Below are 25,758 nucleotides of genomic sequence, written 5' to 3' on the forward strand. Positions count from 1 at the left end.
GCTTTATTAGCAGGATTGTTAAAGGAGTAGTTCCATAGATATAGAAACCTATATAGCTCATTGGCCTCTGCAGTTCATTGGAGCGACCTGTATCGCGGCCGCCATTTTAGAGAAGGCAAGCTGCCACTCGAAGTGACTACTGGCCAATTGAGTACTCCACTGGTCATCAAATTATTGGCTTAGGAATGCGACAAAAACGAAATAAAACGCCATGAATTCAAGGCTTCATGGGGTGTGTAATTGATAGAAAATAAGTAATTTCTTTGGGTGAACTACTCCTTTTAACAGTACAGGCAGTACGGTCAAAGGTTAAGCAAAAAGGATAACACTAAATGCCCCTGGGGGGCTTGTTTCCATTGAGCCAACCACTCTGTCGGTCAAACGAACTACACACCAGAAAACCGGCACTGCCCACGAACCACAAGACAACATGGGAAATTGATGCGTCTGATGCCTCAGCATGCGTAGGCTACTACAGCGCTTCTGATGCAGATGTGTGACCATACTCTTATGCAAATCAGTAAAAAACAAACAACATTAACACTTTTTCCCTCCCCCAGAAAATGACCTTTGCCTTGACACTGACGTGTGCAGTCAGCTTTGTGTTGAAGTCAACGGCAGTCTCACCTGCGATTGCCACGAGGGCTACCAGCTGATCCCTAACACTGGGGAATGCAAGGTCAAAGGTGAGGAACTGAAGCACTGGTAACTGTTTAAGGGGTCTTTCTCACACAACACATTAATGCCCATCTGTCTGTTTTGCCGATATATTCATTCATATATTCACTGTTGATAGACTGTACATTTGCATGTATTGATAGATTGTACATATGGTTGAGAGACCGAGTGCAGATGCCTAGTGCCAGAATCTTGGCTCAATGAGAGTTTATTTTACTCTTACTGCTGTTGCTGCTTATGACACCTGCATTTCCCTCCGTGGATCAATACAGGTTTATCTTATCGTATCTCGCCCTTCTTGGGAACTGGCACAGCGGTGGCTACTATAAAGCAGAATGGGACTCGCTTAATTGCAGTGTTGTGTTGAATCTCACAGTGTATACAGGAGCTGGTTGATAAGCTGTAGCTGACATCTCCCAGGTCTGGGTGAGACGCCGTCAGGACCAGCTGTCTTCCTGATGTTCTGTTAACTGGATAGCTTGTACATCTGCTTGTTTCACAGAAAGTGCAGAGGGAGTGGAAGGGTTAGGGCAGTGGTTTAGTGTTATGGATGCGTGGCTATACAGAGTACGTACACCCTTTTTGACCAGTGGCACGCACAACGCACCCACCCGTGAGGTTGCGTGCCTGCTATATCCAATGAATGAAGCCGTGTAACTGAATGCCTTCCTGGGTGATTTGCATACATTTTATCGCTGTAGTAGCCTAGCATGCAGTTTTGTTGTTGGTATTTAAGGAAAACAATAGACGGCAGTTAATGGAACTTCACACCCCACCAGATTGTGCAACCCAACACCCGTCTCTCCATCCAGGGTAATGGAGTTCATTACTGACTTACTGAACAGGTAGCTAGGATGAGAAACAAGAATTAATTGGATAACATATCCAATGTGAGAGTGTGTGTGTTCAGTAGTGCTGTTTTTAGAAGTGGGGGAGCGTACATACATGCGCATTCGTGCACGCGCATTTTCGTGCACATACGCAACACACGTGGACACGCACACACTATAAAAACATGCAGATGTAATGCAGAAACATTGTGACAGCGCACCTTGACCAATATGAAAACATTACATTGCATAATTATGAATAGCATAAAAAATGTGAATAACATCAATAAATATGAATGACAAAACGTGTACATGTGAGCCTATATGCATGGCAATAAGTGCATGGCAAAGGGTGTATTTTTGACTAGCAAAAACCATTGTGTTTTGATGTGAATAGTTTGTAGTAGTTACAACTTATATAATTTAACTGACGCTTGCTCCAGTCTAATTGCCCACTCTACAATCATCAGCAGTACTGTAGATGAATGTCAGATTGTTTTTATAGTGATTGATAAGGTTACAATATAGCAGGATATTATTGCATGTCTTCCATACACAGCCATATGAACAACACTCATTGTGTTTTCTGTGGCTGTGTATGTATCTAAATGCAATATATGGAATTAAGCTGCAACTCTACTGACGAACGGTACAGGTCCTTACACACCGGGGGCAATTTTTTTCATGCGAATAATTCTTTTTTTTTTTTCATCAACAACAGTTTTGCTCCGGATCAAAAATGTACTTGAGTAAAAGTACACAAATATTGGACCATAAAAGGCAACCGTAAACTGACGATACGTCACTACTCTTCAAAAGGGACAGATCTACAAGCTGACAAAGCGCATGATGCACCGCATGACAAATTGTAGATCCGCGCGTCCCTGTCTAGGGGAAAAAGAGATGCAATATAAAGTGGGAGTGAAACCCGTTTTTATTTAGAACTTAATATATATTTACAAGAACCTAAATAGACTTTAACGTGTGTGTGTGTGGGCAGGGGTGATGGCCTCCATAAGATGAATCTGAGGGCGGAACACACACGCGTTGCATGATGAACTATATGTAAAAACGTCAGAGACTTGACATGTTTGTCATTTCAAATCGGTTTCAATATGCAAATATATTGTATTGTAAGAAGGATGCATTCCAGATAATGTATGTGCTGCATTCATCCCTAGGTATGTGCAGAAATCGGTTTATTAGTTTCACGGTACAGTAAAGTAGAACATGATGCGAACATGCGTGCACAATGCACATGCAACGGCCATGTGAATGGCAACAACGTGCCGTACAGCACACAACTTATAATCAAAAGAATCTATTCAGTCAGATAAAACGTTTTTTTTGTTTAAATAAAATTAAGGTAGCCTACATGAGAAATGTGACAAGTATTATAAGCCAGCCTAAGTTTTACTGTGTCTGGTACCAATACAAAAAAGAAACTGGTCTGAACTTGAAGATCTGCTACTTTCCCATTAAAACGGCGATAACAAAGGAATGCAGCCTTGCACCGCATACAATGCTGCCTGGCCAGGAGTCAGTGCGTTGCTTCCTGGCCTGCCTATGACCGACATACAAGGCACAAGGGGGCTATTGCCTCCTCCCATTCCCACCAGGGGAAGCTCCGTCCCGGGTAGTGGAGCCGGGCGGCCCCTGGTCCATGCCCGGGCGTAGGAGGGAACCACTTTGCGCATGTCAAAAGTTATATTCAGAATGAATGCTTTGGGTCATGTAAACGACGCCGACTCTCACGTGTAATGAAGAGAATAAGAAGTTTGTTTACAGTTTCACCTCACGACCAAAGGCTAATAAAACTTGGAATGGATATTATATTGTTACGCCCCCGTCTAGGGGAAAAAGAGATGCAACATAAAGTGGGGGTGAAACCCGTTTTTATTTAGAACTTAATATATATTTACATGAACTTAAATAGACTTTAACGCGTGTGTGCAGGCAGGGGTGATGGCCTCCATAAGATAAATCTGAGGGCGGAACATACACGCATTGCATGATGAACTATATGTAAACACGTCAGAGGCTTGACATGTTACAGTATGCGATATGCAAATAACTCGATCTGTATTGTTAGAAGGATGCATTCCAGATAATGTATGTGCTGCATTCATCCCTAGGTATGTGCAGAAACCGGTTTATTAATTTCACAGTACAGTAAAGTAGAACATGTCGCAAACATGCGTGCACAATGCACATGCGGCCATGCGGCCATGTGCCATGTGAATGGCAACGACGTGCTGTACAGCACGTTAAGTTACATTTCTTGCACCAGGTAAAATGCTGCCTAGGGCACCAAATTCCTCAGGGCCAGCACTGAGTACAGCTGGAAAAAAAAACATAGTGGACCCTATTATAAAGTAGTCTGCCGGGTTTATAAAATTAATGCAGTTTTAACATAATTCAGCTATATATTAGTTAATATAGCATCACAATCATTTTAACCATATATTTTACACCTTGGCTATTCAAAAAATATCAGATCTACAAGCTCATGTGTCACTCCGTGCTATGAGCTTGTAGATCTGCTATGTTTGTAAAAATCCCTGGCACAAAATGTTTTGAGATGGGGAGTCCGCAGCCAAATACAATTCATTTTGGGGGTCCTTGACATGAAAAGGTTAGAGAACCACTGGTTTAAGTCAAGGAGCATGGTTTCATATATCGTAAATATGAACTTTGGCCAAAGTCTTGCGTTTATAATCCACGTGTTTCTGTTTACATTTCCTCCGTCCGTGGTGCTGGTGACGTCAGGTCAGTTTACAGACCAGCGGAATCAACACAACACACTTTCTCTAAAAACGAGGTAAAACAATTTCAAAATAAGAGCATCTTGTAGGCCTAATATATGTATATTATTAGTGAACACTAGTTTTATCTTTTAGTCTATTTTCAGGAAGTAGGTGTGTCACTCTGACCAGAGCGCGTAACTGACGTTGCACCACCGAATGTATGCATGCGTTCTACAGTAACAAAGTACTTGTACTCCGTTACTTCCCATCTGTGACTATGAGTAGTGGTGGAAAAAGTACTACATTTTTTTACTTAAGTGAAAGTACCAATACTGCAATGTAGAAATACTCTGTTACAGGTAAAAGTCAGGAATTCAAAATTTACTTGAGTAAAAATGTACAATAGTATTGGTATCAAAATGTACTTAATGTACCAAAAGTAAAAAGTACTTGTATAAAAATCTTTAGAAAATAGCCGATCTACAAGCTCACAATGTGTCGCATCGCAACGCAAAAAAGTCCTTGAAAATGTTACAAAACAAAAAGAAATAGTCCATTTCTAACTAAAACTACTTATGCACTCGGAAACCTAACTAAAATGAATCTAACATCAAACAAAACATTTATATTTCATAATGCTGGTTGGACGCATGTATGCACGTGATGTCATTAAAATAGCGTATACCCAGTTAAAACAAATCCCCACTAAACTGAAGAGGTGTGGGGCAGGCTAATTGTTTGATTGATTGATTGAATACTTAACAGTTTGCAAATAGTACAGTGGTACGATTATACAAAGATGCAAAAATCCCTAAGGGCTTGTTTCCATTGTGGTCCTGTGTATTCAATAAAACTGGTTCAGCTGGTGTGTGTGTTAGGCTTGGGCGGTATCTATTTTTACTGACATTTCAACAGGGTATTTAATTATGTGATGGTATTTGCGTTGAAAAAACAAATGTAAAAGCTGAGCTGCTGGTGATGATGGACATCACGTTGTAGTATACTGTATACTATAAGCTATGACATTGTCTAGGCCTCAATGCTGTTTCTCTAATATGTAATATACTGTCTTGTTGGGTTTAAATACTTAACCTTACATGTGAATGTAGGTGACGGTGAATCAGCCAGAACTCGCTGTCCTAGTTTTACCAGCATCAGCATCAGGAGGAATGTAGAATGACTTGCCATGAATTAGTAGTTGAAAGACAGGTGGGGATATGCAAGCCAAGATAATATAAGCATGATAAATAAGCTGCATGTAGAAAATCAAGAATCAGATTTAAGTCACTTTTTTTTGTTTTACTTGGATTTGTTTTTTTCTGACCACGAATGTAGCATATTGTTTAGACAGACTCTAGGGCCATAATTTACCTGGTATCCTAGTTTCATTCAGGCAATTGTTCTCACTGTAACTCTACTTATTTGACTATTTACCCTGTCATTTGTTAACTAGAGTTCATGCTTTGCTTAATCTGTCCTCACACTGGTGAATCACTCTGCTAAATGCGTAAATTGTAAATTCTATGCATAAAACAAGTACCGCACAGTATATAAATCCAGGTTATCTGAAACATACACTTCCTAAAAGAATCAACTCTCCATTTAGAAACAAATTTCAGTGCATTTTCAAACTGCAAATTTTCAGGGAATGCACAGTTTGTTGGTCTTACCGTGAGGCAGGCAGCACTCTTGTGTAAGCAACTAGGAGCAGCAGAGAGCTAAAAAGCTATCCGGTGTATGTCATGTACTTTAGTGAGCGGGACCAATTTTTTTTTAATGCCATTTTTATCCCACAATCTTGTAACCCATTTTTTTCACCCAGTGCCAATTGCCTAAGCATGTAATCCTGGGCGCTACTCTCCCTCTGCCAGCCTGGGGAGAGCCCCAAACTGAGCTCATGCTTCCTTCAATGCATGAGGAGTGAGCAGGCCGCTTCTTATCAGGGGGAGTTTCCCCGGTAGGACGTAGAACATGTTATTCCAACCAGTTCCTTTCCCCTCCATCAGGCGCCCCGGCTGACCAGGGGGAGGCAGTATATTAGAGACCATGATTACTGCATGTTTTTTGTGAGGGTACTTTGGGGAGGACATGCAGACTCCACACAGAAAGGCCCTTTCACCAACCCCACCTAGGGTACTGTATGTGCACTCACTGCACTGATGACACGGAGGAGAGAACACGCCCCAGCGACCAATGTGTTTGACTAAAGTGTGTACATTGTTAGAATAGGATTAGGGCAGGGGTTCTCAAACTTTTTTGGCCCAGGTACCCCTTGGAGGGGAGATTTTTTTCCAGGTACCCCCTCATCCTCGCAGCAGCGATAAGCATATACTTACAGCCACATGTGTACATTTAGATGCCATTGGAACTATTTGTATTAAACAACGTTTCAATCAAAATCTTTCAGACCCATTTCATAGTCATAAACCGAAACCACTACTACTATATGAATCATGTGCCAATAGTAATTTTATTAAAATAGCTTTTGTGTAAAACCTGACAGAACGCTTTTCAAGTAACTGATCTTAATGGTTCAGACTTCAGAAAATGAACACTTCTATAGTCCTAATAAAAACAGACATGTAAAATGACCAGTCTAAAGGTGACTTTTAGTAGGTGCTTCAATTTAAAAATAATAAACTTATTGTTAGGGATATTCGATATTGACTTTTTTTTGCCAATATCCGATATTGTCCAACTCTTAATTTCCGATTCCGATATCCAGTGGTGGACAGTAACGGAGTAAATGTACTTGAGTACTGTACTTGAGTACAGATTCTGAGGATCTGTACTTTACTTGAGTATTAGATTTTTTTGATACGTATTACTCTTACTTACAGTACATTTCCAAGACAAATATTTTACTTTTACTTGAGTATATTTCTAGGAAGGCTATAAAGTACTGAGTACTTTTAAGCCCACTCCACATCCACAACAATGTTTCGCCATGCATGTTGCAAGGAGTTGCAACGTGCAACTACTTGCAACTACTTGCAACCATTAACCCCAATGGCAGTTGCAAGGAGTTGCATCGGTGTGTGGTTGACCTTAAAATAGTTTTGTTGCAAGGAGTTGCATTGGTGTGGTTGACCTTTAAACAGTTTTGTTGCAAGGAGTTGCGACTAGTTGCATTGGTGCGGTTTGGCCTTTAGGTTGGCTGTTTTTTTTCTTCCCTAAAATGCAATTGGCTTAACTTCTGCTCTCACACTAGCTGTGTTTCTGGCTTGTTTCTGAAGTATATTTAAAAACAATTACTTTTTTACTCTTACTTGAGTTACATTTTGACTGAGCTACTTTTATGTATAGTGGAGTGAATTTGACCAAGGAGTATCTGTACTCTTACTCAAGTACTGGGGTCGAGTACTTCGTCCACCTCTGCCGATATCAAACGATACCGACATATGCTGTACGATATCTTTTCACCAAAAGTCAACTAATTGTCAGGTAACAACATCACATATCTAATCAAATAAAATAGCTTTAATATCAATGTAATATCTAATAAATATCTAATACATCTAATATGTATACAGTGATGTTGTTAGGTTTTCAATGAAGTGAGTCCCGGGACTCACTGGTGGTCATTTGAATGAGTCCCACTAATCTTAGATTAGATGTTGGCCTATTTGACAGTGCAAAAGCATAATTGCCTCTGATGCCTATAACATTAACGAGCGTCAACGAGCGTCAGCTGGAAACAGACGCACACACCTGCCCTCTGCAGTGCTCTAATTTGAAAGTGACTCATTTCTCTGCAAAAACCTTTGAATATGATGGAATATGATTAAGGATTACTGTGATTATTGTAAGCTCACATTTCATATCACATACACCATTACAGTAAGAACTTATGCAACTTTCACTAGCCCCCCCTCATAAAAAAATACATAATACAAAAATATTTTTAATCAAAAAATATTTTTAATCAAAAAATATTTTTAATCAATTTTTTTTTTTTTAATCTGTGAAATATTTCGCGGACCCCCTGGCCATGCGTCGCGGACCCCCAGGGGTCCACGGACCCCACTTTGAGAACCGTGGGATTAGGGAATGTACACGGTATGCATGAAGTCGAGAACGTAAACTACACTGCTCAAAACGACCCTTAATTATTTTGATTTTTCATGAACTGTGTACATACTGCTAACAAAAACTGCTCAAAAGAATTAAGGGATCAAAGTGTTCCCTTTATTTCTTTGAGCAGTGTGTTTCCCCATCGTGTTAAAAGATGGGATCATTGGTACAGGTGCAGTGCTTATTGAATTAAGGTACAACCATAACCATTGTGTTCATCTGAAGGAGTGGAAGAGGAAGAGCTTTTCCCATGGTGTTGATGATGTTATTCAACACCATTTCACTGAATGCTTTGTGTTTTAATACATCTTTTAATCACATACCGTGATCACATAACTATACAGGCAGTAGAGCGCTGAAACGTAATGTTAAACATGAGCACTGGAATGCTTTAACCACACGAACACTAGGGAGCCTATTCTAGGGTGAATATTCAGCAACAAATGGCCAATCTTGTAGATCGGCTATTTTTGGGGAAGATATTCAGTCTAGAGTGAAAACATAAGTGGGCCTATTATTGAGCCCTGGGGAACTCTGTCAACTAAGTATATAATAGGGTTTAACCCATTTAGACTAGGGGTGTGCCGATATATCGTCCCGCGATATATCGCGATACGCTTTCGCGACGATATGTATCGTTTTGGAAAAAAAAAATATCGTTTTTGGAAAAAAAAAAAAATTTTTTTTTTTTTTTTTTTTTTTTACACAATCATAATAATCAGGCATGCAAACGGCCCCGAAGTGAAAAGAGTGACAACATGTTTTTTTTTCTCGGGTCAGGTGTCATACTATTTGGATTCAAAACGGCTATTGTAGCTGAAAAGCTACAAGTTTGCATGTCTGAATAATGCAAAAACAGAATTATTTGTTTGCATTTTCTTTTTTTCTCCTCCATATATTTTCATAATAAAAAAAGTGCGTATCGTATCGTATCGAAATCGTATCGAAGTTGTGAGCCAAATATCGTATCGTATCGTTTCGTGAAATTAGTGTATCGGCACACCCCTAATTTAGACCCATTAAGGCCAATTCTAAAAACTTTTTAATCCTATTTAAGTTTTCTGAGAAAAAGTAATATGTTGCTATATCGTCTGTGTCAGGTGTAAACTTCCAAAAATGGCCAAAAGTGTTACTTTTCAGGATTCAAATTCTAAAATAGCTAAAGTAGCAGATCTACAATCTCAAAACAAGCTTGTGGATCTGCTACTTCTGATGTTTTTGTGTGATGCTGTAGTATGATCAATTAGGGCATTAATTTACGAAAATACACAAAAAGTTAGAATATACTGTATATGGAGATAGGTTTCTGCCCGACAACAGCAATATATATAGCAACAATTAAAATGACACAGAGACGTTCCCAGCTTGAAAGGTATAACAACGTGTAGGTCTGTCTAAATGAGTGGTAAGTGGTTAAAGCGGATGGGTAACAAATGTAGGGAAGTTAAAAATGAGAGCAATATGTTCATTTCTTCTGGTTTTAGTTAAAAGGCTCACAGCAGCATTCTATATGCAGAAACACATTGTGGAATATTGCAGAGATTTCATTAGTGCCTGTGTGGAACTTGGAAAAGACACTGCGCTCACTAGTTGCCAGCTGAGGGTGCCAGTTTACCGCCCTTAAACTAGATGCCAAGAGGTGACTCTACTGTTATGACTAGTGTTGGAAGGATGTTTGCTCCTCTGAGGATCCAGCCAGCCTCATTCACATGCCTGTTAACTGATTCTTGCGTGAGCTGTTATGTTCATTTGTGGTTCTGGTTGTCCAAAATTGTGTGTTACAAAAACAGGGTTAACCACTTAAAACCTATACTTTGTTGTCTTCTTAATCTCCTAAGGGTCTGAACTTGGCCCCCTCCTTTTCCCCTCTAACCCTTTAAGACATGGGGCCGATTCTACAAATGCCTTATAAATAAGTAATTCTCACACTTTACATTTTTTCCAAAAATAGCAGATGTACAAGGTCACAGCGCAGCACGAAGTGATGCGCTGTGACCTTGTATATCTTCTATTTTTGAATAGCCAAAGCTAAAATCTAAAATGACACAGATGCTTTCCTGGTTTTAATGGGCTAAATAAGCTCACAACGCGTCACAATACGTGTTTGATACCCATTATGACATATCCAGAATAGGGGTGCTGAGGTGCACGACACGTGGTAACATTTTTTTACTTGAAACTGGTTTACATCTCCTTTGTACCTTTGCTCTAGTGGTGGTATTTGTGTTATCGGAGCTCTTTAAGACCATTTTTCATCCAAGTCACATGTACAGTAGATTTTAGGACCATAGATAGGAAATCTGGATCAAGATGAATTCTTTAATAATTATTTGTGAGGTTACTTTTTATGTCTCCCCAACGCTGTGAATGCGATATCTCAGGAACGCCTCGAGGGAATTGCATGACATTTGACAAAAAGTCATGCAATTCAGTTCAAGGATGAACTGATTAAAAGTACAGTGTCAAAGATTCATGCAAACTGCAACTGGCAGGTGCAGGTATACAATGCAGTATTTCTAATTTGAATAATTGTCCCACAAACTGTTGTAATTGATAACTAGAAAGGAAGTGTGATTGCCCCATAGTAGGGTCATATGTGGCACTTCCGTGACCGTGGAGAGCAAAGGTCCGTTTCTCAATGGATTTGTCATCTAGGAGGGTTACTAAACAAATTTAGCCGGGGTGTATTTTTAAAAGGCGCGGGGAAAATTTGTGAGAGACCAAAATCCAAAATGGCTGCTGTGAAAATGAACTTTTTAATGGTTTGACCTACAATGATGCACAATACATGGTTTCAGAGCTTATTTTGACCAAGGAATACATATTTGGAGTTTATATAATGATTTGACCTATTGCTGACCTTCAAATGCAAGATGGCTGCCAATTATGAGCTCCAAAAGGTTTTTTTTTTTCAAAATCGTCACAGAGCCTTCTTATTAGGCTCTAATGAAAGCTCTTCTTATGATGAGTTGAATAATATGCAGTATAAGTACACAGAAGTAATCTGTGAGGTCAATAAAGTCAATGGTTTACAACAGTTACTTATGTGCGGTTTCCCATTAAATAGTGTAGGCTACTGAGAATATGGTGTACAGTTCATCCCATCACATTTTCATAATGAACCAAAAATAAATTAGCACTATAGCCTAACATAAAATAGTTTTCTGTATGCAAAGCTAGAAAGGTTAGTTGCTTGAGGTGAATTTAAAGGTCAACTCATTTGTCACCCTTATTTTGTTGTATTGCTCCTAGTGTTTCCTGTCTGCCTACTTACTTTTACCTGCCTTGTCTAACCAGTCTTGTGATTGTGTCAGTGTTTCCACCTGTGTCCTCTTAGTCCCCCAGCCTATCCTAGTGTTGATTGTCTGTTGAGTTCACCTGTGTCCTGTTAATCCCTGTCTATAGGGGAATACCACTCATTTTCAAGGTTGAAATATGTCTTTAATACACCTTAGCTGTTGTGTGGAAATAAGAAAAAAGTCCCCCCCGCCCCCTTCTATGTTGCCTAGAACTGGATAATTGATTGAGGTCATGTGATCAGTGTCATACGCAATGTGTACTTTTGGCCTCAGCCAAAAGTACACATGACCTCAATTGATTGAGGTCATGTGATCAGTGTCATACGCAAGGTGTACTTTTGGCTGTTGAGGTCATGTGATCAGTGTCATACGCAAGGTGTACTTTTGGCTGAGGCCAAAAGTACACCTTGCGTATGACACTGATCACATGACCTCAATCAATTATCCAGTTCTAGGCAACATATTGGTATTCTTGATTGAGGTCATGTGATCAGTGACATACGCAAGGTGTACTTTTGGCCTCAGCCAAAAGTGGGAAACCGCACATCAGTAAATGTTGTTTACACACAAACATTGACTTTATTGACCTCAGAGATTACTTCTGTGTACTTGTACTGCATATTATTCAACTCATCATGAGCAGAGCTTTCAATAGAGCCTAATAAGAAGACTCTGTGACGATTTTGAAAAAAACAACTACATTTTGATTCTACGAACTATAGTTCAAGAGTTTGATAACTGTAGCCCTTACGGTTTCCGAGAGAAAAATACTTGAATGTGAGCTGTCCCTTATTCCCATTCATATCAATGGGAACATTTAATTCACTAATAAATTAATATAAATTCAATTATACGACTGTGTGTGTGTGTGTGTGTGTGTGTGTGTGTGTGTGTGTGTGTGTGTGTGTGTGTGTGTGTGTGTGTGTGTGTGTGTGTGTGTGTGTGTGTGTGTGTGTGTGTGTGTGTGTGTGTGTGTGTGTGTGTGTGTGTGTGTGTAAACTGTGGGAGGAGTAGCATGCCAAGTTTTGGGGGTTTCTCTAGGTGAACAAACACAATAGTGTTGGCAACCAACACTAATAAAAGTAAATTTGATACGGTAAATCCATATTGATTGTCTTTTGTATTGTGTGTTCCCAGGAGATGTGGCCCAGCTGGTTTTCAGCAGTTCTGTGGGTGTTGGGAGAATCAGCACCACTGGTTCAGAGTACAGAGACCTTGACTTACACCTCAGGGACCCAGGGCCCGTGGCTGCTCTGACTGGCAACCACCTCCGGGACCCAGGGCCCATGGCTGCTTTGACTGGCAACCCAACACTTTACTTGGCCCCGCGAGGACGAGGTTCTATTTATAGGTAAAGAAATACAGTTAAGACTAATGCTAATATGATCAACCTTCTATCTGTCACACGTTTTGCCAGTGGTTTAAAGTAACTGTACTTATGTACATTTTTAGTTATTTTTACTTTCTTCAGTATTTACAATTTTCAATACTTTTACTTCTACTCCACTACATCTAAAAAAGTATATATATTGTACTTTTACCACTACAATTATATGAAAACTTTCATTACTAGTTACTTTGTAGATTTTGATTATTATTATTACAAAACACACAAACCACTTCAGCCTTTCGGGGGTGAAATTCATGGAGTGGTTGTGTTGTGAAACATTTGCCACTCACAAAAGATATACAATTTAACTTTTTTTTGAAAAAGTTACCTAGTATAGCTTTAAGTTATTTGTCATATCTGCCCTTTGCAATATTTGATTAAGAAGCCTAAAAGGCAAAAAAAAAAGTTTTAATGTGTTCCAATGTTCAATGCCAAAAACAATAAAAATCCCTATTAAATCCCTAATCGCAATTAATTGGGTGACAATTAATCGTCAACTTAAATTTGTAATCGTGACCTACCAACACAGAAGAGAGGAGATTTACCAAAGTCTGACTCTGGATTTATTCCCTGAAAGTGTAAGTAATCTCATAAACCCTAAAAGTTAGCAGATTAATTTACAGCTCAAAACGCATCACAAGGCAACATGTTGCAAGTTTTTGTCTCGTGCTTTTGTGCCTCTCTAAATAGGTCAAAGCGTTTCCTCTTTCAATCTCTCTCAATCTGTTTCTCTTTCTCCATCTCTTACCACATCAATATATGGGCCAAATTTAGGCACTCTGACGTGTTTTTTAGACTTCAAAATACCTGCCCATCCCTCCACACACACACACACACACACACACACACACACACACACACACACACACACACACCCCGACTGTGCTCTCCCTCATACTGACACATCCACATTCAAGCTCACAGTCTTTATTTATTAGTGCAGGTAAACTTGACTTGCCTGCACTATTTAAATACATATGGGTGACAAATTAATGTAAAAATCAACATAAAATGTCTTGCCGCCAGAACAGCTTCACTGCGCCTTGGCTTAGATCCCTTTGTCTCCCAATGCCAATTTCCCCTTGTATTGTAGTCCCCTGCCCTAGTGTAGTGGTCAGATTATACAGCTTTCTTGAGGAAGGTCGTGGGTTCGAACCCTACTCACGGTCGATGTCTGCAAGGGCATGCAGCAACGCCAAATCAAATGGGTTCAGAGCCAAGTCTCCTGTAGGAGGTGTGTCTGAAGCCTGTCCTGGACAGGAGTCTCCAGATTTTCAAACCGATCACTGTATTCCCTTGTCACTCACTACTGACTCCTCCTACTGGTTGGGTCGTTAGGGAGGGAGGGTGTGGATGAACACGTGTCATCTCCAATACACGTGACGTGGCCACTGGCCAGTCCCTTCTTCTCACCTGACAGAGAGGAGCCTCACCAGAAGGAATGCAACGTAAACCCTTCGGAGGAACACGCTATTGAAATAGGTTCCCCTCCATGCTGAACATGTGCCCTGACCAACCTGTACAGTTGCTTACCCCTTATGCCTAAACCTTTTAGGCATTTTTTACTATTTTGAAAAACATTGTAAAATAGGCGATCTACATTGACGCATTGCCGTTGTGAGCTTGTAGATCGGCTAGTTGAACGATTGTTTTTCAATAGTAAAAAATGCCTAGAAAGTTTTGCCATAAGGGGTAAGGGCCCCTAGACCCCGCTGTGGTGGCTAGGACGTTTACCCCTGCACTACCCTGACAGGTGGACACCCCATGGAACACTGTTCCCTCATTTGCATATATTCCCTCATTTGCTGTTTTCACAATGTGGTGGAGAGAGCACTGTCTATACAGTGGTTCCCAAAATGTTTAGCCTGTGACCCAAAAGAGGAATTTGAAGTCTCCCCGGGTCCAAACTAGTGAAAATAGCCGATCTACAAGCTCAAAACGCATTGCTGCGAAACGCGCTGTGAGCTTGTAGATCGGCTATTTTCCCGACCCACTGTTTGGGAAACGGTGGCAGTCCTAAATGTCCCGTAGGTGTTCAGTTTGGTTGAGATCTGGTGACTGTGACGTGGCCATAGTATGTCAATCACATCATTTCAATACTAATCAAATCAAACCATTCAGTGACATCTTGTGCCAAGTGGATTGGGCCATTGTCATCCTGGAAGAGACCACTCCCATCAGAATAAAAATGGTTCTTCGTTGGATAAGGTGACCACCCAGAATAAGTATGTGTTGAATTGCAAAGAACCGGAGACAAGTGAACTCAAACCATGACAAGAAAATACCCAACTTGTGGAGAATGTGGTGAAGGACCATATGACTTTATTCCACATCTATGTAGTCCAGTGCCTCTTAACTCTCAAAAATCCATTAGCCTTTATTTGCAACCCTACTGTAATAACATCCTTCTCTATCCTCAACAGACTGTTCTTGCTGACACAGTCTGATCATATCCTGCATTAACATTCTCAGTCACGCGAGGAAGAGTTGCTCTTCTGTTTTCCCTTACATATTACACAAATTTCTCACTTCTGTAAATGCAGGTGTTACTTCAGTCCAGTGGTAACCAACCTTTTCCATGAGCACTTTTTATTCCAATGTTGAGCCTAGATCTACCACTACAATATGTTCCAAACAAACACCATAAGTAAGACATCATATTTACTTTTGCAATTTCTGACAGGATCAATCTATTTTACTGCCTGGTGCTGGCTGTAGTTTGGCAAGCACAGAGAACTTAAACTTGAATGCACATAACTGTCCAGATGGAAAACTAAGAAGTTGTGACGTTGTGGTTGCGACATTTGTTGTTTGTTTGCCGTGTCTATACAGCCCTGTACTTCGTTATCGTTGCCATAGCACGGTAGAGCTGTATTGAGACTGTTCAGACTGAGTTGTACGCCAACATCAAATATTTACTGTACTTACTATGTACTATGATTAAAGGAAACAATGGGATAAAGCCTTGAAGTACTGAGCTATAACCACTTGAACCCTTTGATGACAATAGCTGATCTTCAAGTTCTACACGGGACACACGTATGTGAGCTTGTAAATCGTCTGTTGTCGGCGAAGCGATTTGGTGTGCACTAGGGAAATACTAGCAGACATAGTATAGAGCCCTGGGGGACCAGGGGTTTAAGTGTTTTTAACTAAGGCTTTTTTAATATTACCATCAACAACCATTAACATCACATACCCATTAGACTGTTTTGTGAGGTAAAAACTAGGCCTTTTTTCCCACTGTTTTTCTCTCCTGTTTTGTACCCTTTTTATAATGTTTACAGTGACTTGGATAAGTGTTGTTCAAGCGCTCATATATGACACATGACTTTAGATAGGAGCTTTTCCCGTAATTCTGCATTGGGCATGCATTTCACAAAGCTGTGTTGACACATGACACATATCACATATGAAGTGACAAGTGTTTGATGATATGGGTATGTAATTGCTTAACCGTTTAAATTTGGCTTTCTTCAGTAGAGGTTTCACAACCGCAGTTTTGAAGGCATCAGGAACAAGACTGGGTATATTAAGGGTGTGACTTGACTTCCCTGTGCAGTCAGTACAGTACGTCAAGCCCAGTCTGGAGCCATGTGGAACAATAACGTTGCATAACGCTGCTGTCAGGCAGAAACCTTGTATCTCCAAGTTTCAAAATGTTTTATGTTTTTAAATGTTGTTAAGTAAAAGTAAATTAATGCCACTAGAGTATCGCACAAAAGTAGTGAAAATAGAAGATGTACAAGCACACAATGTGAGCTTGTAGATAGGCTAATAGCCTATCTTCAAGAAAATGATGATTATAAAAAAGGAACGGTTTTGGACATGCAAGGTTTCCACCCGACGGTGACGATAAGTAAACTGCCATGGGAGCTAATGGTCCCAGAGCCATATGTGGCCCATACTGTAGGTCAGGAGCCTATCTCCTGTTTCTGTTGCGTGAGGCATCTTGAGGCATCGTGAGGTATCTTGATGTACACCTTGATGTACATCTTGATGTACATCTCCTGGACATGACACTAGTATGTTACAGGGACTTACCCCCAGTCCAACCAACCCTTGATGCTGAGTGCAAAGCTGGGAGGCATTGGCTACCGTTTTTTAGTCTTTGGTATGTCTAGCAGCGACTAAGAGAAAGGCTACAAGCCATTTTCAAAAGAAGCCAGCGACAAATACAAACTGGTGCCCGACACATGTCTCTGTGTGACGACTTACAGAAGAAAGTTTAGCTGACTCCAATTTTCAATACTTTTACTTCTACTCCACTACATCTCAGAGGCAAATATTATACTTTTACTCCACTACAATTATTTGAAAACTTTAGTTACTCGGCAGTTTGTAGATTTTGATTATTATTACAAAACAAACATTACCCACTTCAGCCCTATACATTTTGCCATTTGAAAATAGCCGATCTACAAGCACAATGAGTACTTTTGTTCTTTAAGTATATTTTGATACCAATACTTTTGTTCTTTTACTCAAATACATTTTGAATTCCGGACTTTTACCTGTGGCAGTATTGATACTTTTACTTAAGTAAAAAAAAAAAGTACCGTACTCTTTCCACCACTGCCTCTCGCCACACAATTCCTGCTATGCGTAGTGCATTCCTAACTTGAACTCTGCTGTCTTCCAGGGTGTCGATGGACAGGAAACCTCCGGTGCCGGTCCCGGTCCTGAAAAGTCCAGGCTCTGTGTCAGCTCTGGCTGTGGACTGGATCCACCAGCTTCTCTACTGGACCAACAGAGAGACTGGTTCTGTTAACGTGGGCCATCTGGACGGCTCGGCACAGCGGCTGCTCATCGGAGGCCTGGACAGACCCACAGCTGTAGCCGTGGAACCCCTGCTGGGGTAGGTATGAAAACCCTGCTTGGGGGATTTAGGTAAATTCAGGTGTTCATCTTCTGGGGCAGTGGTACTCAAACATTTTCATGTCAAGGACCCCCAAATCTGTATGCATTTTGACCCACAGACCCCCATATGAAAAGATTGTGTGCAGGGGTCATCACCATGGCAGCTTGTGATGGACATTTTCATGAATATTTCATTTTTGCCACGGACATGCAAAATAATCATCTTACCAAAAACACAGTGGCCTAGCCCTAAATGTATACTAATGGACTCATAGGGTCTATTCCAATGTGCTGCACATTTTAAAACAATAGTATGTCTGCATTAACTACTGAGCCACTAACGACCAACAAATTAATTCATAATTATTTTGGATAATAATAATTGAGTCTCATCAGTACAGACAGTGCTTCAACCTCAAAAGGGCCACTTAGCTGCAAAGGTGAGTGGGTGCGTATTATACATCATATGGCTAATATAGAGATTGCTGGCTTTTCAAAAGATAGTGTTACTTGAGGACAGCAGGAGATCAAGTTCTACCAGCTAAACTAGGTTTGGTTTGGCAAGGGACGGTAGCTAGTGGATTCCATTAAGGTGATCAGGTATTCTCTGTTGATGAGAAAGTCCAAAGCATGCACATGTAACCATGGAAAATACACACCCTACAAGCTACACTTGATTTGTTTTGATTTATTAGACATAATTACATTAAACGTTAAAGGAGACTAACGCTCGTTGCTTGTTTCTCTCCGAACCTGGCAACCTGGTGTTGCCAGGCAGAGAGACAAGCAGCCAGCGTTAGCTCGTTCTGTTATTAGCGGTTAGCTTGTCGGGACTTTCAGCGCCTGTAAGGGTATCATGGGACTCCACAATGAGTGCTAGGAGAAAAAAAACAGACTTTGCATTTGTTAAAATAGGCGAATTTGGGCTATTCACGCGCCTCCTATTATGCCAACGGTGGGGGTCGACAGGGGGATCTGTGGAGTAACTCAATGGGCATTTCTACGTTGGTGAGTCATTTGCCACACATCAAAGATAACACTTAAAATGCCCGGATGTCTCCTTTAAATGCTTCTCGCGGAAACGTCAAGGATAAAATGCCATTGGAACAACAAAACTTGAGAGACAAAAAGATTTGTACGTGATGAGTGATTATTGAAGGGCATGCCAGGATTTTAATTGAATGCAGTGTCACAATAGTTTAACGTGAAGGCAGGCACCTAACTTTGATCAGACGTTAGCTAACTTTTAGGTTGGAGGAGGTCCTAGACCTAGGCTGTGGATGGAGGGTTTCCATGGACTATGATTGTGGAGTGTTATTATAATCCCAAACATGGAATATACTTGGACCATGCCACATTTAATGCCTGTCTCAGGACTGCCACCTGCTAGTATACAGTGGATAACTTCCCAGTCTCCAGGTTTTCGAAAGTATAGCTACCACTTTAACCCTGACATCCCAATTTTGGGCATGCCATTATAGGCTAAAAAGATAAGAACATTACTGATCTACAAGCTCACAACATGCTGTGATGTGTTGTGATCGATTGATTTGGATAATAATTTATAATATTATAAATAATTTATATGGATAAAAAAATATATGTATAATAATATAAGTGGCTTGTTTTAAAATGTGTAGCGCTGTGGAATAGAGTAGACAATATGGCACATCAGGAGTCTAATACAGTCTATGCAGTGTCGGCCCTATGGGGGGGCATTGGGGGGCAATGCCCCCCCAGATTAGACTTTGTGCCCCCCCAGTTCAGATTGGCCAGATGTTTTTATTTTTTAAATTTTTTTCAAGCAGCGCAGCGCAGCGCAGCGCAGTATAGCCTGCCTTTTTTTTTCTCCCGCTGTGGAGTCTGTGCCTGTGGAGATGCAATGCCGACATTACATTAAAGACATTATAGGCCTAATGCTGTAATTGTATTTGTTGTTGGTGCATATAGGGGCAAGGTAAATGAACCGAATTAACCGAAATAGAGTTACAAAACACCCCAAAAAAGCAAAATATCCATCCAATAACCGAAAAAAATCGCGCGCCGGCGCGAAGCGCCGGCGCGCGATTTTTCGCGCCGGCGCGCCGGCGCGCACGGCGCTTCGCGCCGGCGCGCACGGGTCCCTCACGCACGCGCGCTGCGCGCGCGTGCGTGAGGGACAGGCAGGTGCCCCCCCTAGAATAATTAATGCCCCCCTGCTTATTACTGTCTGCAGCCGGCACTGAGTCTATTATTATATATTTAGGGCTAGGCCTATGTGATTCTGGTAATATTACCTTTTTTTTAAAGCACATTTTGCTATTTTCACAAAATTGAGGCAGCTATTAGCAATAATTTCCTTTAGCTGTCTTGTTGTCTTCACCTGATGCAATTGTGTGTACAGGTACCATGTGCAATAGGCCTACTAAAAATCTCCTGCAACTCACGTAATGAGCTTGTTACTTTACGAGTCATTCAAGTTATTCAAATGCATTTTTATACGTTTCTACATTATTATGAAGAAAATATATAGGCTATATCTAGATTTTTTTTTTTTTTCAAAATAAAAAATGTGCCAAGGACATAGACATGTCTTGCCACGGACATGTTTGTCCGTGTACGGACATGTTGATGACCCCTGATTGTGTGCCAATTACCCCCATAAGAGAAGATTTGTCAACATTTGGCAAGATTTGTCAAAGCTTTTCAAAAATAGCTCCAAAATAAAATGGGGTCTAAGCGTTTAAACTGTTCCTCATTTTGCTGGGGACCCCCTGGACACCCCTTCAAGAACTACTGTAGTGCTCTGGAGTTTGACAATACAAAAGTTACTTAACCCATTAAAACTGGGAAAGCATCTGTGTCATTTTAGATTTTAGGATTGGCTATTCAAGCAGATATACAAGCTCACAGCACTGCAAGCTTGTACATCTGCTATTATGATGTGAGTTGAGATGTCTTGACCTCTCAGGCAGATCATGTCCATCTAATTGCAGGATGTATCACTGTGACACCTTAGCTGTGTCCCAATTCAGTGGCTGCATCCTCTGGAGGACACAGCCTACAAAGGCTGCATACTGTAGGTGAACTGCTCAGTGTATCATAGGCTCTTCATTACCATCTATCGAGTCTATCTATCTGTAACAAATTGTTATTTTGACCAAATCTTTATCTTTATCTAAAATATTCTACGTTTTTGATCTGAGAGGCTAAATCGAAAATGAAAAGGTTGAAAACCACTGCTCTATCTGCTTCTGTTACAAGCCTAGACATGGGAGGCCGTGAGTAACAGCTGATCTGCCGATCTAAGGTTGCAAGGAGGGATGTAAAGGGGACAGAAGAGATATAGGCAGGTGCATGGCCGTTCCGTGATTTTAAAAGCAAACGACAATATTTTAAAATCAGTTCTTAATGCCACAGGTAGCCAGTGCAGTGAGGCCAGTGATATGGTCATATTTTCTGGTTCTAGAAAATGCTATTCTACCAGGAATGACACTGTCAACCTGGCGTCCCTATTTTGGGCATGTCATTGTAGTTGGAAATTTGCTAAAATTTCAAAATTTGCAAATCTACAAGCTCACAACTCGTCACATGGTGACGCCATAGGGCCATAGGGCTTAACCACATGAACCGTGCCTTTATAGCGTTCCTATTCTGGGCATATCATAATGGGTGAACATTCGACGAAAATAGACGATCTACAAGCTCTGAACCCATCACGTTGTGTGAGCTTGTACATCGTCTATTTTCCGCGAAGAGATTCTGTGCCAAGCACAGACTCCTGGGGGACCCCGTTCAACAAAATAAGGTTTAAGTGGTTAATCAGGGAGCATGAGGTAAGACAGTAAGAAGGCTTCATGCCACGATCTGTTATGCATATGAGCTTGCCCCTATGTTTACTTGAGATATTTAACTGGTCCCTCGCAGAGCAGAAGGTCCCGGTATGTTTTACGTCAGTTGTGATTGTGCCTGTGCCTCAGAAACCCAACCCAAGCTGTCTGAGTGACTGCAGACCTGTTGCTTTGACATCTGGTATCATTAAAATGTTTGAATGCCTGGTAGAGTACGTAACATCTCTCCAGTGTACTAGAGCCTTATCAGTTTTCATATTGAAAAACAGTGCTGTTGATGATGCAGTTTCATTGTGCCTGTACTCTCTTTTAATTAGAGGCCTCTGACATCTATGCAAGAGTTCAACTTATTATAATATCCTACTTGGCCGATGCCCATTGGGAATGCATGGCCCTCCGGATACACAATACCCATTGTACTCGTATCCGTTTTACCAGAGTGCCAGAGTGGTATCCATTATCATATTACTTGGAGGTCAGAATATGATGTTGCATGATCTTGATCATCACATTTAGGGATCCATTGTGCATTGCTTCTGGGCAACCGCCGATCCGACTCACTTCCCACTTGGCAGGCACTGGACGGTTCTCGAGATATGTCGGAGGAAACTCGAACTGACAGACAAACAAATAAGGGGAGACAACACCAATACTATACCAAAGAAAGAACACCAATGGTCTGGTACTGTATATCCAGTACCAGACAGTACAGTACCAGACAGTAGTACAGTGCAGTTTCATGGAGTGTCCTCATCTATGTAACAACTGTTGTTTGCCAACGTGTCAGCTGAGAGGACAGCTGGACAAAGTGGTGCGTACTGCATCAAGCGGAAGTATATAGGGGTAGATTATAAAAGAAAGCTAACAACATTTTAGTTTTGTTATCTCGGAAGACATTAAAACCAGTACATCCACATTCCACAGATGTCTCCCACGTTAACACTCCAAACATAAACATGCCACCTGACGGGTTAAATCATTGTGCAACATGGCAGATGTTTTTAACCCAATAAAACCGAGGAGGCATCTGTGTCATTTTAGATTTTAACCGCTTTCACCATTATTTAATGCTTTGGCTATTCGAAAATAGCAGATAGTTTGTAGATCTGCTATTTTTGAAATATCGTGAAAATGTTTGCAAATCTTTGAATATATATATATTTTAAAGCGAATTTTTTTTAACTCAAATCTTTGCTTCTGGGGGTCCCTGGAACAAAATATTTTGAGGTGGGGGTCGGCGGCCAAATACATATCATTTTGGGGTCCTTGACAGGAAAAAGTTTGAGCACCACTGATATAGAAACATAGGTTTTTCAGAAAACTGTTAGGATTTAGAAGACAGTTGTAGAATCGGCCTCAGTTCTTAATGGGTTAAAGCACTTTTAAAGAACAATATTTAATTCCACCCGCTCCTTCCTTCCAGTCATACCTTGGCAGTAAATATGTGTGACATGTCATGCAAACTGTTCAGTAAACTGGGTGTGATATTTATTTTTGACCTCTAATTTGATGGTCAACAAGTGACAAGGATTGTACAATCATGGTTCTTCCAGGTGAGAAGCATTGCCAAAATTAGTGTGGGTCGGGTGACCAATGATTTTACCCACCGGGATATCTAGTGGGCGGTATTTGAAATAGTGACCCTGCTTTCAAAAGCCTAACCGTACTCAAATCTATTCCATAAGAGATGGTTTCTCTTTTAACCTTAGGCACGTTCTCACTATTTGCTGTAATTTTTCTAATCACTGTTCTTCTCCTACTGTAGGCTTCTCTTCTGGGCAGAGAGCGGCAGCTCTCCGAAGATCGAGAGAGCGAGCCTGGATGGTCAGGACAGGATGGCACTGGTCACGGCCCTGATCCGTAACCCTGTCGCACTCTCTCTGGGTAGGCTCTGTCAATTCTTTATTTCTACATACTGTATTATTACATGATAATAGCAAGGGTTCACTTCCGTAAAATGACCCATAGCACGGCATTATATGATGTATTTTAATAGACAGACTTAGAGTCTGTTTATGTGTGATTAATGTTGTGTTTTTGTCCTTCTAAGATGTGCCTCGGCAGCTGTTGTACTGGGCTGACGCTGGGACCAGGACCATCTCCAGAATCAGCCTGACGGGCCGACACAGGAAGACCGTGGTGGAGTCCAACGGCTACCTGGACAGACCCTCTGGACTGGCTGTGTTTGAGGTACTGTATGGGCCATTTCAAACACAGTAGAACTGTATCATTGAACCCTAGCGTCCCCGTTCTGGGACGAACGTTAAGTGCAAAATAGCGTTGTGAGCTTGTGCTGTAGGTTGGCAATTTTTAGTAAAAAGATTTGGTGTACAAGTGGTTAATTTCCCTTGTACAAGGCTTGTTCCCCATCTGTGACCTCCCCTTTCGCTGTAGCTCCGGGACACGTCATATAGCATTGCCATCCAGAATAAGGGGTGCTGGGGCGAAACGGTATATTTCCCAACATCGTATAAAAAATGTAAAGGTAGTCAGATGTCTGTTGTAAAAACGTGGTAAAATTATATTCCACTGTGGAAAAAAAAAACTTTTTAAATTGGTGTTTTCCGCTGCTCATAGACGGAGCTCCTCTGATCTCATTCTCCCCCAGATTTGGCACAAACATGGGGAGGAATTAATTCTACTATTATGCCACTAAAATGTGGAATGCCTTACCAACAGCCATCAAAAAGTGTGACTCCCTACCCTCCTTCAAAACCAGCATAAAAGCTTACAATTTACAACTGGACCTAGACAAGTCTTCTAGCTTGCCAAAAGAGATTACCCCCCACTGTTATCCTTTTAGCATTATTGTATAACTGTACCGCTGTACCTTAAACTGTTAATACAGTATTCAATCAATCAAACAAACAAACTCTTCCTTCCTGTCGCAGGGGTTTGTGTACTGGAGCGACGAGGCCACGGACTCCATCTGCAGCGCAGATAAACATAACGGCCGCCATCTTAGAGTCCTCTTGTCCCACGCCACCTCCCCAGGGGGTCTGGTCCTCCTACACCCTGTGCTGCAGCCAAACGGTACTACTCAGCACTGTTGGCGGGTTTTATTTAAAAATGTGGTTTTGGATTATGTGGCTATGTTCACGCTGGCAGCCCAATTTCAATTCTTTCCCAGATTGTTTTTTATCAAGTCTGAACAGTAAAAAAATGACATGGATTTGAAATGCGATTCAAATCTTAATTCTAAAGACGCTTCAATCGGGACACTGAAGCTTGATTTATACTTCATTGTATGTAGCTGGCGAAAATAGCCCATCTACAAACAGCCTTGTAGATGAGCTATTTTCGGCAAAGTCTGAATACACAAATTCATATCCGACAAAAGTAAATAACAAAAGTGTGGACAGTCAGTCCCAATGATCATATTTCAGAAACAAATCGGATTTGCCTGCAGTCTGAAATGAGCCTAATTGTATTCATAAATGTAGAATTGTAGTGAAAGTGTGCTCTGCGTTCCTCAGGGCCAGTTGTTTCCGGAGACACCGCGGCGCCATGTCAACATGAGTGCGTTCCTCACCTGGCCTCTGGAAGTCCCCGCGTCACGCTCAATGTCACATCAAAAAGCAGACAGAATGCACATGATGGTGAGTTCTAAAGCGGAATCATTCTCATGGCTGTGGCACACGGCATGGCCTGACAATGCGGCAGATAATCCGTCCCCTCTATACCTACAGTTGGAGATTTCCAGGCATTTCGTCTCAAGATTAGATTTCCAAACCAGAAAAACAGCCTGACGTGGCTGCTGAGAGGGTAAACAAGAAGATGTGTTGCTTGTACAAACTGGCAATGATGGATGTGTTCTTAAGGATTAATAATCTCTATTCATGCGAGGATAGCTACGTATGAGTTGGGGACAGTCCCTTCTCTGTCGCCAACTCTGTCTGTTTTGGCAGTCTACTCTGTCTGTTTTGGCTGTTTACTCCATTAGTTATTTCTTTAATGAAAACCATGATAGGAAGTCTGAGGGACAGGAGAATGTCTGCTGTAATTGTTACCTTCTGAACCTGTCATATTGCTGTGACCATGTCCTTGTTT

General features: G+C 41.1%; 1 protein-coding gene across 3 annotated transcripts in view; it reads left to right on the plus strand.

Moving 5' to 3' along the window:
* LOC311051805 (low-density lipoprotein receptor-like) overlaps positions 1–25,758 on the plus strand; it is an 83,653-nt gene that overhangs the window by 15,110 nt on the left and 42,785 nt on the right. For all 3 annotated transcript variants that reach the window (XM_084066455.1, XM_084066457.1, XM_084066456.1), the window contains exons 5-11: positions 561–686; positions 12,766–12,979; positions 17,661–17,876; positions 23,474–23,592; positions 23,759–23,898; positions 24,600–24,741; positions 25,185–25,307. In XM_084066455.1, coding sequence (XP_083922581.1) covers positions 561–686; positions 12,766–12,979; positions 17,661–17,876; positions 23,474–23,592; positions 23,759–23,898; positions 24,600–24,741; positions 25,185–25,307 — 1,080 coding nt within the window. The remainder of the gene's footprint in view (positions 1–560; positions 687–12,765; positions 12,980–17,660; positions 17,877–23,473; positions 23,593–23,758; positions 23,899–24,599; positions 24,742–25,184; positions 25,308–25,758) is intronic.

Source organism: Gymnoscopelus microlampas (genome assembly GCF_963454915.1).
Source record: "Gymnoscopelus microlampas genome assembly, chromosome: 9".
Taxonomy (NCBI): domain Eukaryota; kingdom Metazoa; phylum Chordata; class Actinopteri; order Myctophiformes; family Myctophidae; genus Gymnoscopelus; species Gymnoscopelus microlampas.